We start from the raw sequence: 20,158 nt of genomic DNA, 5'->3' as shown, positions 1-20,158 counted from the left end.
GGACATGAACTAAAGGTAGGGATTGCTGGAGGGAAGGGTGGTACTAGGTGGAGGAGGGGCAAAGGGGCAAAAATTGGGACAATTGTGATAGTATAATCAATAAAATATATTTAAAAATTATTTTGAAATTATGATAAATAATGGATGAATAATATGTCCTCTAAACAAGAGCAGCTATTGCTACCATCTGCCTTAACTTGAAATTGCTTGATAGTGGTAGGGAAGAAAAAAGTTTTCATCAGCTCTCTTAGTGTCTCTGGTTGGGTCTGAAAATTAACCTTACAAAGTTATCCCTTTTTTTTAATCACCTAGTTTTAGAGACCTTTTGAATTGTATCTAGGATCCTTATTTTTGATAAAGAAATCAATTGAACAGTTTCAGATAATGAAGGTTTTTAAAAAAAAATATGGATAAATAGCACTGTAAAATATGGATAAATTGCTTTGGATTAAATGATTTTCTTGGTTATTTGGGTTGATCCTATAACCTGTTATTCTTCTGCTTAAAGGAAAAAGTCTTTCTCCCTGGTTATAGTTGTGTTTTCTCTATGCCCTCCCCCTTTGGTGTAGGTGGCTTAGTCCCTTTGAGGAATCTCATGAAATTTGTGACCTGATAGTGGCCCATGGATCTCAGACAGTCTACAAATCCCCTTAGAAGATAAAATTCACTCCTTGGTATTCTAAATATTTAACAATTGCCTTAGAACTAACAGTAAAATAGTGTTATTGATACCATATAATAATTACAACAGTAGTAGTTATAATAATAGTTAAAATTTATTTGTCAGCCTTATACCAAGTTCTTTATTAAGCCCTTATGCTGGATTAGTGGTTATATTATTGTTTTAAAGATTATATTTATTTACGTGTGTGTGTGGGGGGGTGTAAGTTCATGGTCGAATTTCAATTTTTTGCATGTAGCTATCCAGCTTTCCCAACACCATTTGTTGAAGAGGCTGTTTTTACTCCACTTTATACTTCTGCACCCTTTGTCAAATATTTATTGACCATAGAGACATGGGTTTATTTCTGGGCTCTCTATTCCATCCCATTGATCTGTGTGTCTGTTCTTGTGCCAATACCAGACTGTTTTGATCACAGTGGTCTTGTAATATACTTTGATGTCTGGTATTGTGATCCCTCCTACTTTGTTCTTCTTTCCCAAAATTGCTGCAGCTACTTGGATTCATTTATGGTTCCATATAAATTTTTGAAATGTTTGTTCTATGTCTGTGAAACACACCATTGGTATTTTAATAGGTATTGTGTTGAATTTAGGAATTACTTTGGGTAGTATGGACATTTTGATGATGTTAATTCTTCCAATCCATGAACACGGTGTATGCTTTTATTTATATGTGTCTTCCTTAATTTCTTTCTTCAGTGTTGTATAGTTTTCTTTGTACAAGTCTTTCACCTCCTTGGTTGAGTTTATTCCTAGGTACTTTATTTTTCTTGTTTCTATAACAAATGGGATTTTTTTCCTGATTTCTGATTTTGCTATTTCATTTTTGGTATACAAAAATGCCAAATATTTATTTGTTTTTAATATATGTTACTGATTATGTTATTAGAGTTGTCACAGTTTTTTCCATTTTGCTTTCCTCCACATGGTACCCCCATTCCCTCCAGCAGTAACCCCCCCTTACTTCATATCCATGGTCATGCATATAAGTTCTTTGGTTACTCCATTTTCTGTACTGTTTTTAACATCCCTCTATCTCTTTTATAGTTACCAATTTGTACTTCTTAATCCTTGTATCTTTACCCTCATTTGTCCCCTTCCCCCTCCCAGCTAATAATCCTCCAAATGCTCTCCATATCTGTCATTCTGTTTCTGTTCTGCTTGTTTGCTTAGTTAGTTTTCTTGAGTCAGTTGTTGATAGTTGTGAGTTTATTGACATTTTAATGTTCATAGTTTTTATCTTTTTTTATATAATTTCTTTTAACATTTCATATGATATCTTGATGGTGATGAACTCAGCTTTATTTTGGGAAGCGCTTTATCTGCCCCTCCATTCTAAACGATACCTTTGCTGGATAGAGTAATTTAGGTTGTAGGTCCTTAGTTTTCATCACATGAATACTTCATGCCAGTCCCTTTTAAAGCCTGTAAAGTTTCTTTTGATAAATCAGCTGACAGTTTTAGGGGAACTCCTTTGTAAGTAACTCTGCTTTTGTCTTGCTGGTTTTAGATTATCTCCTTATCTTTATCCTTTGGCATTTTAATTATAATGTGTCTTGGTGTGGTCCTCTTTGGGTCTTTCTTGGACTTGCATGTCTGTTTCCTTCACCAAATTAGGGAAGTTTTCTTTAATTATTTTTTAAAATAAGCTTTCATTTTCTTGCTCTTCCTCTTCTCCTTCTGGCACCGCTATAAGTCGGATGTCGGCATGTTTCGAGATGTCCCAGAGGCCCCTTAGCCTATCCTTGTTTTTTAAAATTCTTGTTTCTTCTTGCTGTTCTGATTGAATGCTTTTTTCTTCCTTATGTTTCAAATCATTGATTTGATTCTTGGTTTCATCCCCTCCACTGTTGGTTTGCTGTAGAGTTTTCTTTCTTCACTTAGTGTAATCTGTTCATCTGCCTGAGTCTTTTTTATGCTGTTGAAGTACCCAATGAGTTCCTTGAGCATCCTGAACTCTGCATCTTATAGGTTGGTTATCTCTTTTTCATTTAATTATATTTCTGGAGTTTTGTTTTTTCTTTATTTGGGCCATATTTTTGTCTCCTCATTTTGGCAGCCTCCCTGTGTTTGTTTCTGTGTTAGGTAGAGCTGCTTTGATTCCCTGTCTAAATAACATGGTCCATTGTAGAAAAGAGCCCCTGTAAGTTGTATGGGGCAGAGCCTTAGGTAATCGCCAGGAGGGTTCAGCCCTTGTCACTGCCCTGTGGGTATGTGTGGGGAGGCTTCAGAGATGGAACAGTGCTGCTGCCTAGTCTCTGGTGTTTTACCTGGGAAGTAGCTGTCCCCCAGCATTCACATTGATACCAAACAGTTTCTCCCCATATGCCACTGGTGGCCTTTCTGTGGCTCTCCTGATGCTGAGTCCCAGCTGGGGCTGGCCGGCATAAGTCCTAAGTCCCTTGTGGGCCCTTTAGGCAGAGTCTCCTGAGAGTCTTGCAGTTTCTTTTGCTGCCCCTACTCCCATTGATTTTTGCAGTCAGAAGTTATGGGGACTTAAGTTCTTGGCGCTGAAACACTGGGCTGGGTGCTCTGGTCTGGAGCTGGATTCCTGTGTTCTGAGATATCTTTCCCAATTTTTATCCACAGTACATGAATGTGGGACAGCCTGTTCCACGTCTCTGCGCCTCTCCACACCAATCCATGTCTCCTCACCTCTCCACCTCTCTGCAAATCTCTGCACATCTCCATGCATTTCTGCATCTCTTCCCCTCCTATCCATCTGGCTAGATTTGGCTTCTTGAAATCCTTGGTTGTCAGACTTCCATACAGCTTGATTTTCTGACATTTCTGGGTGATACATGTTTTGTAGTTTTAAGTGTAATTTTTGCTGTACTTGTGCAAGGAGGCAAGGCTTGTTTACCTATGCCTCCATCTTGACTGGAAGTCCTTATTTCTAATGGTATATTGTTAATGACATTTCCACATGATATATATTCAGTATGCGTATATTGTGTGTTTTAGAAAATACTGTAAGTTTAGAATAAAGATTTAAGGGAAATATTATGGCATTTTGACATGTGTCTTATTCATCTTCATTCATTGCATTTATAAGGTACCACAATCGTGTTTGAAATACTCAAATTACTTTCAGTTCTGTAGTCCCAATACCCCTGTCCCTTTTTTTTTTTTTTCCTTTCTGAGCCACTTTGTTATCATTCCTCCTCCAAAAATTATCTCAGCAAGACCCACCGTGCTCCTTAATTTCTTCAAGTTTCAGCATGGACACAGTTCTTTATATTTTCCTTAGGCAATTATCATTGATCACTCCCTAGAGTCTACCATATGTGCTACCATCATGTGCTGGTATGTATCTCACTCACTCACGCACACACATACCCGTGAATAGATTAGATCAGATCCAGAAAAATTGTGTAGGGTGAGAATAGCAGGTAATCCTTGGATCCAGGCCTATGGAACACTAAGAAATCAGGAGAAAAATCCTACAAAAGAGATAGAGAAATGCTGCTTTATTTGTTTTTTACTAAAATAATGTCCAAAAAATATTTATACAATGAGTTAAATGAAGTTACACTAAAAATTATTTTATATCTCCATGTCCTGTTATTATAATCATCATCAGTACTCTTTAGTAGGTACTTGGCTTATATTTATCTCATTCAATTCTCATAATGCTACAAGAAATATAATCTCTGATAGAGTATGTAATTAACCATCACAGGACTAAATGACTATCTCTATCTGAGTTGAAAGTTTAACTTTTTTTCTACTAGGCCAAAGTTTTCCAAAATTTCTTCTGAAAATATAAATGTTAACAGATATTTATCAATATAAATAACAAAAGAACCATTGTTGGGATAATAGCAGGATTATTGGGAATCAATTTTTTTATAGGATGCTGGCCAACAGGAGAAATGGAGCAGTTTTGGCAGGAAAGAAGCATAACATACTAGTTATTGAGGGAAAATGGATTCTTAATAATACTTACAGCAATTTTTTGTTTCACCCTGTCTCACTTGGTAGTATAGCAGTCCTCTGAGAGAACCAATCCTTTAAGCTCCGTGATATATGCTGTTTTCCTAACCAACTACTTCCCTTTTGATTTCCTCACCATCCTTTGCAATCTGTTGCTGTTATTACCCAGTTTTGACATTTAATTTCTTTTAGTTGTGCTTTAGTTTTCTTGAAATGCCTCATTGAGTTTTTTGATACAAAATTTCATGTGTTTGGCTTATCCTGCCATTATTTTAGTATCTAGGTACCATTCTTCATCATTCTATTATGAATTAAATTAAAGTATATAGCATTACTTTAGAAGTGACTGGCTGCTGAGCATCATTGTCAATTATATTGTTCTAAATAATGCATTTAGGTGACAAAAAGGAATTTCATCTGGAAGTGAAGTTAATATTAATAGAAATCTTTCATATGTTGTTAAAGACTCTTGATGTGAAGCTTACTATGTCATTTAGCCTCCATTTAAATTGAGTTATAAATTTCCTCTTCTTGGTCCTTAATGAGGAATCATCTCTTATCTTCTGATTCTTTTGCTCAAAATCCCTCATTTGCGCTCTTCTACTTACTGAATTCTGCCTAAACTCTTAAAGTGACATTTAATAATCTGGCCCAGATATACTATTCGTATTAGTCTTTTCCCTCCTACATTGTGCTCTGTCATTACATTCCCAATAGTCAGGAAAATAGTCCTTTATTTCTCTTTTTCATTGTTTTTGTTAATACTATACTCCTTTATTCCCCATCTATGTGCTAAGACCCCTGGGGTGTTTTAGTAAACCCACATTGAGTCTGCAGGTTATTTAAAATTTTCTAGGGAAACAAATGACATTGATTAGGTGCAGCATGAACCACTAGCTCCAGATATTTCTATTTTAACATTACAATGCTACTTTCCTTTTGGTGGTATCATATACTTTGAAAAACTGGGGTTTTTTTTTTGGCAGTTTCTGTGGTAAAAAAAAAAAGTATTACACAAAAATCAGTGTAACACAAGAAATGATTCCAAGTTTCAGAATTTTACAGTGCAAAACAGGTTCTCAGTTATTAGGAAATAAATACTTAATAAGTTAGTATTAAGGAGACTAACTACTTAATAAATAGATTTTCTTTTACCTTAGGAAAACCATAACATATCCAAGACAGGAAGGGAGGCATATGCTCTGTGCTCTACCTTTTCTTCCAGTTCATAGCCATTTTGAAAATTACACCCTTCAAAGATTAGCTGATAATATCACCCATTTCTGGAATCCTTTTCTGATCCTCCTCAGATATAGTTAATCTTCCTGCTCCATGTTTCCTCGTAGCATTCTGCCTTTCTCTTGCCTTTAAAATTGAATTCAACTATATTCATATATTTATTTAAAGTTACCAATTATAGCTAAGGTCTTCTTGTTCTTCAGTTAGGTGTAATTACTTACAGTATAAAATTGACCCAACTATGATAATAGGTATCATTTATTGAACTGAAGTGCATTTCTTGTTAGTCTATTTCTAATTCTTAAAACGTGCTTCCAAGATCATTGGTTGTATTACCAACATTATATTTGAAAAAATTGGGATTTAGCAATGTTCGTTTCCATAACACTGACATACCTCCTAACCTTTGGCTATTCTAGTTCATTTTCCTTTTCCTGTTGATTATACAGTCAGCTTTTTGGTATATTTAGAAATCCTATTGAAATTTTTGTTAAGGTTGCAGTTAATCTACAAAGCTATTTGGAGAGAATTGCTATTTTAAGAATATTGAGTTTTCTAATTCATGCACAGAGTATAGATTTAGTGGTTTTTGTTTGTTTTGGGTTTTTTTTTTTTTTTAGGACCTCTGTAGTGTTTTATGTATAGGTCTTGGACATATTTTCTATACTTTTAAGTATATTTTATTGATTATGCTATTACAGTTGTCCCATTTTTTCCTCCCCTTTATTCCCCTCCTTCCTGCATCCCCCCATCAGCATTTCCCCCGCCTTAGTTAATGTCCATGGCTTCTTCATTTCCTATACTATTCTTAACCTCCTCCTGTCTATTTTGTACCTACCAATTATGCTTCTTATTCCCTGTACTTTTCTGCCCCCCGCCCCTCACTCATTTTCCCGCCTCACCATCCCACTACATGTGATCTCCATTTCTGTGATTCTGTTCCTATTCTACTTGTTTGCCCAGTTTGTTTTCGATTTTTTTTTTTTTAGGTTCAGTTGTTGATAGTTATGGGTTTGTTGTCATTTCACTCCTCATAGTTTTGATCTTCTTTTTCTTAGGTAAGCCCCTTTAACATTTTATATACTAAGGGCTTGGTGATGATGAACTCTTTTAAATTTGCCTTATCTGGGAAGCACTTTATCTGCCCTTCCATTCTAAATAATAGCTTTATATGTGTCCTGATATGTTTCATTTTTTGATGCTGTTGTAAATGACATTTTTCTCTTAATTTTAATTTTCAACTGTTCCTTGATAGTATGTATAATTACATTAGACTTGTGTACATTGATCTTGAATCCTGAAACTTTTATAAAAGTTTCTGTGTAATCCTAGAGCATTTATGTAGTCTTATGATTTCATATATTCCTTAAACATGCACAGGTTGGTATCCTGACAAAACCTCAAGAGTTACTCCATATGGATTTCAGCTCTTTCCTCTCTGAGACTCTTTTTCACAATTTCTATTCTTCTGGCTCTCCTTGAACACTATCTTGTCCCTAATTTCAGTGAGAATGCCAGGCTCTGTTCGGCCTCCTCCTCCCTGCACCGTGGTCCGGAAATTGCCCCCTGGCAGAGAGCCTGCATGATGTCAGGGCTCACCATGTTTTCTATCAGAAATCACAGACCTGCCCTGTCCAGTGTTTGAAAATTCTGTGTTTGTCCTTTTAGTTTTGTTTTCTAGCTATTCACAACACAAGCATAATTCTGGACCCTTCTACTCCCTCGGGGCTAGAATAGAAGTTGAAGATAGGTATTTAAGGATGCACTATACACATATATACAAAGAGGATGGGCAAATTGATTTAGGTAAAAGAAGGAACACAATCATAGGTTTTGAACAAGGTTGCATCGCCTTCCTGGAGAATCTGAAAGTTTTGTGTTTATGTCTTTGTATTAGGGCCACTGTCATTTTCCTCCAGTAGACATGCATTAAATGTTTATTGATTGGGTGTCGGAATGGTAGGAAACAGATTGGTTAGGTGTTGGTAACACAGTGTGTTTGAGATAATGTGAGAGATATGCTAAAATTTTAACAGAACTATTAGCAAATTAACTTATAAACTTTCAAAAAATTGATTTTTTGATTTCAACTTTCTTGAACATAACATCTTTACTTACTCAGCTAGATTATTAAGTGCTTTGAAGCAGTGAGCATGGCTTCTATTTCTTTTATGTGTCTATTTGGCTTACTAAACTCTTAATTTTAAATTTAATACTGACTTTGAGTGGAAAGCACTGATCAAGTGTAAAGGTCTCACATTTTGTCAGTGTACTAAATATGCTGATATCAAAAATAGCCAGAGTGCTAGTCAGTTTCTTGTGATGAAATATTTAACAATGGAATTATATGCAACAAATCTGCTGAATATTTCCGTTGTTCATTTTTGTCTTACAGGTTTAAGTAATATTTATTTATAATGAAAACATTTCAAGTCATTTAAATCCTGGTTATGGAAGTATTATGAATCAGATTTAGGCCTGGTAGTGAGTCGATATAGCCCCCTTTCCGACTATAGTTTGAACATGTAAATTTTTATTATAATTAGGCTGAATTGTATTATAATGACTTCACTTTCACTGAATGAAGTTTTCTATTATTTTGGCCTATAGTTATTTAAATAATCATAATAAAATTTGCTATTGATTTTTTTTTTTTATTTCCCTACATAAAACAGACATGGCTGATCATTTAACTGAGCTCTCTACATGAATAAAAGTAACACATAGAACAACACATTCTCAGCTGTTGTATTTATACTTTCTCTAAATCTGGTTTAAAATATTTAAAATCTATTAGCCATAGATATTGATGCATTTTAAAATATTAACTGCTTCATGTGATTTATTCATTTTAATAAATGGATTACAAATATTAAATATTGAATATATTAATTTAAAATATTATTCTTTATACAGAATGACTGATTTAGTTATAGTATCTTTGGCCCACTCTTCAAATCTGAACATTTTCTGTCTTAAAAGTAGCAAGAACAGTAAAATGAACTTCTCTATACTCTTCACATAGATCTACCAATTATTAAAATTTCAACACATTTGTTTTCCCTTTCTTTACATAAATACATATATATATTCCTAAACCATTTTGAATTATCCCATTTGAGAAATTTTGAATTGATACAGTTCTATTTATATAATAGGTAGTATTCCAATTTCAACAATATTAATAGTGTCCTTATAGCAGTTTGATTTTCTTCTTAATCCTGCATCCAGTAAGGATTATATATCACATGTATTTGTCATATTCTTTTACTTTGATCTGTAACAGTTCTTCCTCCTACCTTTCTTTAGGGATGGGAGAAGGCTCTTTCTAGGTATTTCCTTCTTTTAATAGTATATGCCAGTTGCTTAGAAAATGTGTCATAGTCTGGACTAAGTGTGTCTTCATCATTAGATTCAGGTCAAACATTTTTGGCATGAATACTACATAAATGATACTGTGTATTTCTCATTGCATCACAGCACAAGGCCCATAATGTTAGTTTCTTGCCTTATTGATGGTACTAAGTTAAATCATTTGTTTAAGGCAGTATCCCTCAGATTTTTTGCCTGGAACCTTCTTTCCTTGCCCCATTCCATATCTTATTGCCCTTCTACAGTGGAAGCCTACTTCTCAACAGCATCAACTTTATATTCATTTGCTCTTTCCTACAATGCATGCAAAATAGTTTTACCAATAGCATTATCAACAGTAAACCTACTATTAAAATTCATGAATTTTTTGTTTTTTGTTCCTTAAATTAATTAGTATGTTGAAAAGTTATGTTGACAAGTTATTTGTATTTTTTCTATGTAGTTATGTTATAATTCGATATTTTCTTTAATTTTTAGATTTATATTCAATTTTATCATTTTTTTTCTATTTGAATTTGAAATTTAAGCTTAAATTAAATTTCATTTGTAAAAAATAAAAACTTGTAACATTTCAAAAGTCAAGTTTTTGCCCTGGCCAGGTGGCTCAGTTTGTTGGAGTATCGTCCTGTACACCAGAAGATAGGAGTTTCAATTTTCAGTCAGGGCACATACCTAGGTTGCAGTTTCGATCCCCAGTTGGGGTGTGAATGGGAAGCAACTGCCAATGTTTCTCACATTGATGTTTCTTTGTCTCTCTTTGTCTCTCTCCCTCTCTCTCTCTGCCCCCTTCTTCTCTCTCTAAAATCAATAAACATTTTTTCTTAAGTCAAGTTTATGTGAAGTGTTAACATTCAGAGAAGTCCTTCTAGCCCTACTCCTGTATTCCATTCCCTCCATCGACCTTCATAGAAAATCATTTAGTTTCTGGTTTATTCTTTCTTTTTTTTTAAACAAAATAAGCAAACTTAAAACTATATATAAATTCTAAAAGAATATGTTTGTATACTAAAAGGATATGTATGTTATTAATTCTTATTCTTTCTTAAAGCATACACAATCACACACCTTTGAGTCCTGCTCTTTTTTTTTTAACTTCACAGAATATCCTGGCAATTACTTCAGATGATTAGCCCATAAAGCTTTTTCTCGTTCTCTTCCTCTCTCCCTTTTTTGAATTGCTTTGTGATATTCCACTGAATGGAATTATCATAGTTTATTCAATCCATCTTCTAAGGGTGAACTTGTAAGTAGTTTCCAGTATTTTGCTATTACAAATAATGTCTCAAAAAAATACCTGTGCATATGTTTGTCTTACACTTGTAAACACATGTCTTCAGGATAAATCCCTAGAAATAGGATTGCTAGATCACCATGCAGTTACTGTATCATTTATGTTACAATTTTCTTGGTGTTACCTTTTGTTTCTCTTATCATCCCTTATACATGCATTTCTTTTATACACCATATGTTTGAGAAGTGATATATTTTGGATTTTCTGGCTTTGTTTATTGAGTACGTTTTTTAACTATTAGTCTTAGAAACAACATACATGGTGGCTTTAGAATTGCTAATTGGAAACCTTAGAAATTTGAGCTAATTATGAAATATATTATTTCATATCAGTGAAAAGTATGCACTTTAGAAGAAATCTGTGATTAATTTATTGCAAAAGAAATTAAAGTTTATGAGACTAAATAAAAATGAGATTAAAATTAGAATTTTTAACATTTTATTTCTTTGTTTTTAAAATGTTATTATATTTATTGAGGTGACCATTGGTTAATAACATTGTACAGTTCCTTTTATTAATATATATTTTATTGATTATGCTATTACAATTGTTCCATTTTTTTCTCACCCTTCTTCCTTTCCACCCTGCACCTACCCTCCCCCTAGCATTCCCTCCCCACCCCGCCTTGGTTCATGTTCATGGGTTGTACATTTAGTTCTTTGGCTTCTCCATTTCATATACTATTCTTAACCTCCTCCTGTTTATTTTGTACCCAGTATTTATGCTACTTATTCCCTGTACTTTCCCCCCACTTTCTGTCCCCTCTGATCTCCATTTCTGTGATTCTTTTCCTGGTCTAGTTGTTTACTTAGTTTGTTTCTGCTTTTGTTTTGTTTTGTTTTAGGTTCAGTTGTTGATAGTTGTGAGTTTGTTGTCATTTTACTGTCCATAATTTTTGATCTTAGCTTCTCTTTCTTAGATTAAGTCCTTTTAACATTTCATATAATAAGGGCTTGGTGATGATAAACTCCTTTAACTTGATCTTATCTGGGAGGCACTTTACCTGCCCTTCCACTCTAAGTGATAGCTTTTCTGCAAAGAGTAACCTTGAATGTAGGTCCTTGCCTTTCATGACTTTGAATACTTCTTTCCAGTCCCTTCTTACCTGCAAGGTTTCTTTTGAGAAATCAGCTGATAGTCTTATGGGAACTCCTTTGTAGGTAACCGTCTCCTTTTCTCTCGCTGCTTTTAAGATTCTCTCCTTATCTTTAATCTTGAGTAATGTAATTATGATGTATCTTGGTGTGTGCTTCCTTGAGCCTAACTTCTTTGGGACTCTGAGCTTCCTGGATCTCCTGGAAGTCTATTTCCTTGGCCAGATTGGGGAAGTTCTCCATTGTTTTTTCAAATAAGTTTTCAATTTCTTGCTCTTCATCTTCTCCTTATGGCTCCTCTATGATTTGGATGTTGGAACATTTAAAGTTGTCCCAGAGGTTCCTAAGCCTCTCCTCCTTTTTTTCAATTCTTGTTTCTTCATTCTGTTCTGGTTGAATGCTTATCTCTTCCTTTTGCTCCCAATTGTTGATTTGAGTCCCAGTTTCCTTCCCTTTACTGTTGGTTCCCTGTATATTTATCTTTATTTCACTTTGCAGAGGCTTCACTTTTTCCTCCATTTTGTGACGATACTCAACCAGTTCTGTGAGCATCCTGATTATCAGTGTTTTGAACTGTGCATCTGATAGGTCAGCTACCTGTTCATTGCTTAGTTCTATTTTTGGAGCTTTGATCTGTTCTTTCATTTGGTTCATGTTTCTTTATCTTAGCACACATTGTACCATTTCTAGTGTACAACTCTATAATGCATCATCTGCATATTGACTTGTGTGTTCACCAGCTAAAGTTGTCTCCTTTTATCACCATATATTTGGCCCCTTCTCCTCTTTTTAACCTCCCTTTACCCCATTGTTGGAACCTCTGGAACCACCATATTGTTGTCTGTATCTATGAGTTTTTGTTTTTGTTTTTTTGTTTGTTTGTTGTTTTCAGTTTTAAGTCCCCCATATGAGTGAAATCGTATAGTTCTTAACATTTTTTGTCTGACATATTATGCTCAGCATTGTATTCTGAAGATCCATCCATGTTTTCACAAATGGTAGTATTTCACCTTATGACTGAGAATTTAAAAAAACCCAATATGTTAAACATTAGTATACTTTAGCTTAATTTATATATGAATTACTACAAGTATGACAATAATGTGACAACCACAACTAATATACATCATTTACTATATGGTGGGTATTAGGCTCAGTAATGCTTATACTTTAGCTTATATTACTTAATTCTCAACAACTTTATGAGGTGTATTTATAATTTTTTTTAAATTTGCAGATGAGGAAAATAAAATGTAGAAATGCTAAGTGACATGTTATTACTCATACAGCTAGTAAGTGACAGAGCTAAGATTTGAACCCAGATAGTCTTCGTTTTAGATGTTGGGCTTTTAATGAATAACATGGTTATACTACTTCTATTTGTAATCACTATTACTTTTCTCTAATCAAGTCAGCATTGACCTAAGTTCTGTTTGACTAGATTCTGAGTTCTTAACCAATGTGCTCTATTTCCCTTCCCAAAAGTAGTGTAAGATTTTATGTGGTTGTTACATCAAATTTTATCATAAGTGGTAGTACAGGTTTGTAATTCCATTCATAACAGCCACAGCTGCTAATAAAGTATCCCTTTTATGCCCCTGTCTATGGCAGAATACTGAATCATGGTGTACCTTTTTTCTGAATCACTAAAATTATTTATGCTTCTATTTTTCAGTGGATGATTCAGAAGCCACACAAAGCAGCAACATTTTTTGGATGCATTGGGATAGATAAATTTGGGGAGATCCTGAAGAAAAAAGCTGCTGAAGCCCATGTGGATGCTCATTACTACGAGCAGAATGAACAGCCAACAGGAACTTGTGCTGCATGCATCACTGGTGGCAACAGGTCAGTGTAATTCCAAGGGAAGCTTATACCGACTGGTTTTTTAAACACTGGTAAAATCTGAATTCCAATCTATATTTGGAATTTAGATCTAATGTTTATAATTGCTTATAATATTAAATAAACTTTCTTATATCATTTTTCCTTTTTTAAAAACACTGCCTTTGTTTAACCTGTTGTCTTCATGAGGTACAATGGAATGAAATTCTTGAGATTATCTAGTCTAAAGTCTACAAGACACTTTATTCAGTGTCTTATAGCTAGTCTTTTTGCCAAGCTGGGGTTAGAAAGAAATGTTCTTTTCACTATGTCCTGAAATGGGAATATTAGAATACACATATACATATTCATATGTATTTTTTAACATAGAAAATACTATATCCAGTCTTATATGAATTAGGTCATCAAAGGCAATTCTAGTAAATAGTCATTCATCCATATTAAATAACTTCAGTCATGAATAATACACCACTCAACAGACAGCTCATTGTCCTGACCAGGTGGCTTAGTTGGTTGGAGTGTCATCTTGTACACCATAAAAGGGTGTGGGTTCGATTCCTGGTCACAGCACATACCTAAGTTGTGGGGTTCAGGCCCCAGTTGGGGCACATATGGGAGGCAACTGATTGAACTTTCCCTCTCATATCAATGTTTCCCTCTCTCCCCTTTCTCTCTCTCTAAAAATCAATAAACATATCATCAGGTGAGGATTTAAACAAAAAGAAAAAGAAACAACCCATTGCATTTCTATACAAGTTTATGTGATAAAAATTCTTCTTTATGTGAACTATGAATATGTCCTTCAGAGCCTTCCATGCATTGGTTGTGTTTGTGTCTTTTGCAATTGCATGGAAGTTTTCCTTCAGTACATTCATACATTGCTAACAGCATTATTACCATATTGCTCATCAGCATAGGCTTTTTTTTTTCCTTTGCAAGGGAAAAACAAAATAACTTATCTAACTATTATGTTGTTAGAATCACCAAAGATGATCTTTTTTTAGTGATTCACTAGAAATTTCACATTCCTGTCTCCCTTCTTTTCCCTCCTTTCTTAATTGCCACTTTTTCCTTCATTTCTTCCCTCATTACTCTTCCCCTTTTTCTAATTCCCCTTTCTTAACCCCTTTTATTTTTGCTTACTCTTTGACTTCCAGCAAACGTATGTGAAGAAAATGACTCTCTTCTGGGCAGTAATCATTAAATAACTAAAAAATTAACTTTCAAAAATAAAGTGTTAAAATCTTTCAAACCTTTCTTGTAATTTTATTTTTATATATAAAAGAACATTGTAATTTTAAGATTTCAATAAATAAAGCATCTATTGTTGAAACATATTTGAAATATACTTATTTAGACCTTTCCTGTTTTTAGTTTTTCTAAAAACAACCCTAGTATGTAGGTGCAAAGTTTTCCCATTAGACAGAAATGGATCTAATTTTGTTTCTGCTACTGCTCAGGCTTGAGTAAAATTGACAAAGTATTTGTATTACTAAATTGGTATTTTAAAGAGCAGTTCTGATAATATTAGTTTTCCCAGATGTTAACAGCTTAATTTATATACTAATATTATTGTTATGACGATTAGTATTGTTCAAATAATACTGGATATCAGAAACTGGGGAAGTCTTCCCTATCTAACTCATTACCCAAATTGTGGAACCTAACAGACTGAATAAACTGTTTTTAAATAGGGCTGGTAACTGTTACTACTACTAACTAAAACTCAGCAAGCAAAGAGTTTAGATAATGCAATATTTTTCTTAATCTAGGTTCTCACTCTCCAAACTCTGAACCAAATAATTTGGATAATAAGAGTACTTGTATTTTTCTTTTGAAAAAACTATGTCGTTTCCTATCAAAGAGTAATTTTTATTATTGAAATAGAGTTTAGTAGCTGATACTGATGCTGGTGAAAATGGGTTCATGTGGGGTCATGAGGAAGGAATTTCAAAGGGCACACTTGTAAGAGAAGTTTAAGTATAGTGCCAAGATTTATTGGGGTGAAGGAAAATAATATACCCTCTGGTGTGTAGAAGGCAGGCAGGCTCTAGCAGCAGCTGCCCTGAGATCCCTGATAATTCTCCATATATTTTCTAGGTTTTGAGGAAATAGCAGACTTTCTTTCAAGCTATCCAACCTACTTCCTGGGGTTTTCTGTGCTTATTCTGGGCCCTCCACTAACCAATCCTTTTTTTGGATCTTCCAGGGTTCCATACCCTCATCCAATCTAATCCTTCTCCCAGGCTTCACTCTCCACCTTTATGTTGCCATTTTGGCTGTTAATACACGTGCCCCAAAGTTCTGCTGTGTCATCTGGTTTCTTCTGCACATGCACTTAAACCCTCCTGCACCATCCTGACCTCTACTGCACATGAGCCTTGCAAAGGAATTTTCCCTGATGCTTTTATCTCTTCCTGGGTAATCCCAGCTAGCTGATTATTCTTGCTTAAGTACCCTCCGCAGAGGATGCGGGCTAACCCATGTAAAGCTGTGAATGCTGTACCTTCCTAGTGAATCAGGCTTATTGTCCAGTTGTGCTACCTGGTAGATTAGGCTTAATATCTGGTTCACCTTCCTAGTTTATTAAGCTTAATATCTGATTCCATTTGCTCTCTTCCTTTATTAACTAATAAGCTTTCTGTGCTAATACCACTGTTGTTTGCTTTTATTTTTTAAAAGATTTTATTTATTTGTTTATTTATTTATGGGGGGAGGGAGAGAGAAGGAGAGGGAGAGAAACATCAATCATTTGCTTCTCCTATGCGTCCTCATTGGGATCAAACCTACAACCCAAACTGGTGCCCTGACAGGTAATTGAACCAACAACCTTTCACTTTGCTGGACAACAGGCAACCAACTGTGCCACACCGCTCTGGGCCATTTTTCTTTTATTTAGTAATCATTTCTGTAAAAATTTTGCTGAAGTCATGATTACTTAAATATATTTTTATAAATCAAGACTAATTATTCTGACTTTATAACAATTTGCATATAAATATATTAATGCATATTACTCTTACTTTCATTCATTTAATCAAACACAAACAGATGTATCCTTAGTAATTGGCATATGGATGAACAGAAATGTTTTGGAAGAGAATCGATTTACTCTTTTCTTAACAGAGAAGCCAATCATATTACCTCAATCTTAAGTGATGAGATATTATATATGCTTTTTTTTTCTTTAGCCATAACTGCTACCATTGATTAGAAAAGTGAAAAGTTGCTTTCTAACTTTTGAGTCAGAATGATGAGGGAAAATATTTTTATTAATTTTTATGTAATGTAAATAATAATTTCATTAATTTTAATTATTGGGAAATAATAAGAAACTCTATGTGGCACTTGTAGCAAGATTTTAAATGGAGTATCCTGCTTAGATTTTTTGGCTGCAAAACTGGACCAGGGCATGGAGTTTTCCTCTGTAGAAGCTAACTTAAATTTATTCAAGTCCTTAACATGTAATGCTTTGCAAATTAATTAAACACAGTAAATATATCTTATATATGTGTGTTTTGTTAAAGTAATCCCATTTTGGCTTCTAAAGCATTAGGTTTTAAGTAATAAATACACAGTATGTTGATACTAAAAAACTGAAGGTTTTATTTGCATATTTTTATGCATAATGGCATTGTAGCTTTTTTGTTTCTTTTTTTTGTAGCATTTTTATTTCTGAACTGCATTTTGAACTATTGAAATGTAGACAGTAGATAATAAAATAAATGCCATTTTCTCAATATACCAGGTGGTGTTTAGACCAAGGATTAACATTTGTTTATCTCGAAGGCAACACAGAAGTCTCAAAAGTTTTCAAAACAAAATTACTTTTATTCACATTTATTAAAATCAATGTACAGCAATTTTGAAGAATTAAAATGTAAAACAGAATTCACAGAACTTAATGTTAATTAACTGTGTAGAAATGCATGCCAAGTTTGGAATAAAAAGAATAAGCTATTTATATATGAAAAAAAAACTTACCTGATTTTTGTCGTTATTTTAGGTCCCTTGTGGCTAATCTTGCCGCTGCCAATTGTTACAAAAAAGAAAAACATCTTGATATGGAGAAAAACTGGATGTTGGTAGAAAAAGCAAGAGTTCACTATATAGCAGTAAGTATTTACCTAATTCAAATTTCTGGTATATATTTACACTATAAATTATAGTTGTTAGCTGATGTAAAATTTTCAATAGTTGTCTTTAACTTATCCTGCAAATTATTTACTCATCTCAAAATGTGTATTCACTATTAAAAATAAAGAACAGTAATATGATCATTCTGTGGTGATGTAATTTGTTCTATTTACCTTCAAATCTACCTATTTTTGGATACATTATGTATAAATATTTCTTAACCAAGTATTGAATTCTGTATTAAGTCAGTTTTTTAAGATCTTTTGAAGCAATTTTGGAAATTTATATTTTATCATTTTGGGCTACTTGTGAATGATACATTCGTTGTATTGGGAAATAGTCGTATGAACATTCACTGCAAACAGCTTTAGCTTATTTACCTAAAAAATCTTAATTGCTATTTATTCCATAGCAATTACCATGACACCTTTTAATTTAATATTTCAGAACATTGATCGTGACAAATCTCTTAAATCTGGGAATAAGGGCAGCATGTAATTTGAATTAATCAGTCTTCTGACATAAAAATAATTGGTTAGAATTTATTTCTAAGATAAGACTGGTCTAAAAATCCTCCTGAATTAATTACCCCATTAATACCTTGTTTTTATTTAATATGAGTTAAATGTGGCTGATCTTAAATAAGTAGATACTTATGAAAAATTAAAAGCATCTCATAAACATATATGATTTTGATATAACAGCTCTGCCACTCACTACCTGGTCTGTGAAACAGCTGCTAAGATGTGTAAAAAATTGATTATCTAATAGGAATGTGTTTATTGAAAATACAATTATTTCTTTCAGTCTGGTATTAATATCTCCTACTGCATATTTATGGTATGGCTGTAGGCTTTACAAGGTTGTTATTGATTCCTCTCTATAGAAAACCTTCTACCCCTTTATAACTGTTAAATAAATGCTTACATTGAGGGGATTATATAGAGGAAAGACATGTTGCACTTCAGCCAGTTTATGATAAAAACATTTCAAAAACTAAAAAATTTTCTCTCTTATCATCTGTTTTATTTTGCAGAATGTTTTCTTTTGTTGATTAATTTATTGGTAGCATATTTTTGTAGTGTGACTTTTTAGGGAGATTTGTATACTATTTCAAACTCCTTTACACTTGAAAATCTGGTTTCAAAGAACACATGGTTTAAATTTTGGTATTATTTATGTTATATTTTTATATTGACTATGATATATGACAATATATTATGATAGAAAATTATTTTTAACTGACAGTTACAATTGTATTTCAATGTATAGTAATTGGATCCTGAATTATTAACTAATTTGGAAACAGCTCATAGTTTTAACAGTTATGCACATGCAATCCATCTAGTCAAGTTTAGGTGAATGGTATTTTTATAGGAGTATTAACTATTTATACAAGTGCCATTTTGTATAAAGTATGGAGGGATTAGTTGTGATCAAGCTAATAAAGAAAACTAAACTACTTTTGAAACTTGCATAGTATATTCAGCCAGAAACAAATATCTAAATGGATTCCAGTTGGTGTCTCTGGAGATAGCTGTTAGAGGTTAGCTTCATTTCAGCAATTTCATCAAAAGAATGCTTTTTTGCATTTCCAGGTAAATCTGTAATTTGCTCAGAATTTTGCTATTTTAAAATAGTTCTGAAAATAATAGACTCATATTGGATACCTGGGATGCTTTTATTATTGGTCAACGTTCAACAAATATTCATTTTGCTAACAGTTAAGAGTGTAATTTTTATTTATTAAAATTTGTGAAATATCTTCTGAAATGTAACATTATTTATATGAAGACATTCTGCAGGGTTTTTTTTTTAATTTTTAAGATTATTTACTTTTAGAAAGAGGGGAAGGGAGGGAGAAGGAATGGGAAATATCAATGTATGAGAGAAACATCAACCAGTTGCTTCTCACGTGCCTCCAACTGGGGACCTGGCCTGCAGTCCAGGCATGTGCCCTGAGCAGAATTGAACCAGTAACCTTTCAGTTTGCAGGACAGTGCCTAATGCATTGAGCCACACTGGTCAGGGCCGTTCTGCAGTTCTTTTGAACACAGAACATCCAGTCTACTCTTTTTTTTTTTTTTAAGCATGTTCTCAAATTGAAATTTTATGTTATTTTAAAATTTATTTTATTTTGTTTATTTTTTATTTTTATTGAATTTATTGAGATGACATTGGTTAATAAAATTATATGTAGATTTTGTGTTTACCACCCCATGTCAAGTCTCTTTCCATCACCATTTATCACCTCTTTATACATTTCTCCCTCCAACTGCCCTTCCCTTTGGCAATCACCATACTGTTTTGTTGTCTGTGTCCATGAGTCCTTTTTCTTTCTTTCTTTCCTTCTTTCTTTCTTTCTTTCTTTCTTTCTTTCTTTCTTTCTTTCTTTCTTTCTTTCTTTCTTTCTTTCTTTCTTTCTTTCTTTCTTTCTTTCTTTCTTTCTTTCTTTCTTTCTTTCTTTCTTTCTTTCTTTCTTTCCTTCTCTCTCTCTCTCTCTCTCTCTCTTTCTTCCTTTCTTTCTTTTTTTTTCTGGGTGAGAAGGGTTAAGAGATCA

The 20,158-nt window shown here is 33.5% G+C and overlaps 1 protein-coding gene across 3 annotated transcripts in view; it reads left to right on the top strand.

Annotated features, from left to right (window-relative positions):
* The window catches only part of ADK (adenosine kinase), a 581,730-nt gene that overhangs the window by 272,629 nt on the left and 288,943 nt on the right, over window positions 1-20,158 (top strand). For all 3 annotated transcript variants that reach the window (XM_054572534.1, XM_054572535.1, XM_054572536.1), the window contains 2 exons: window positions 13,292-13,464; window positions 17,468-17,576. In XM_054572534.1, coding sequence (XP_054428509.1) covers window positions 13,292-13,464; window positions 17,468-17,576 — 282 coding nt within the window. The remainder of the gene's footprint in view (window positions 1-13,291; window positions 13,465-17,467; window positions 17,577-20,158) is intronic.

The sequence above is a fragment of the Pteronotus mesoamericanus genome, unplaced genomic scaffold, assembly GCF_021234165.1.
Source record: "Pteronotus mesoamericanus isolate MK-2021 breed Mesoamerican mustached bat unplaced genomic scaffold, CSHL_Meso_final contig_24, whole genome shotgun sequence".
In the NCBI taxonomy this organism is placed as follows: domain Eukaryota; kingdom Metazoa; phylum Chordata; class Mammalia; order Chiroptera; family Mormoopidae; genus Pteronotus; species Pteronotus mesoamericanus.
Note: the sequence above shows the minus strand (reverse complement) of the source record. Positions and strands in the feature narration are given on the sequence as shown.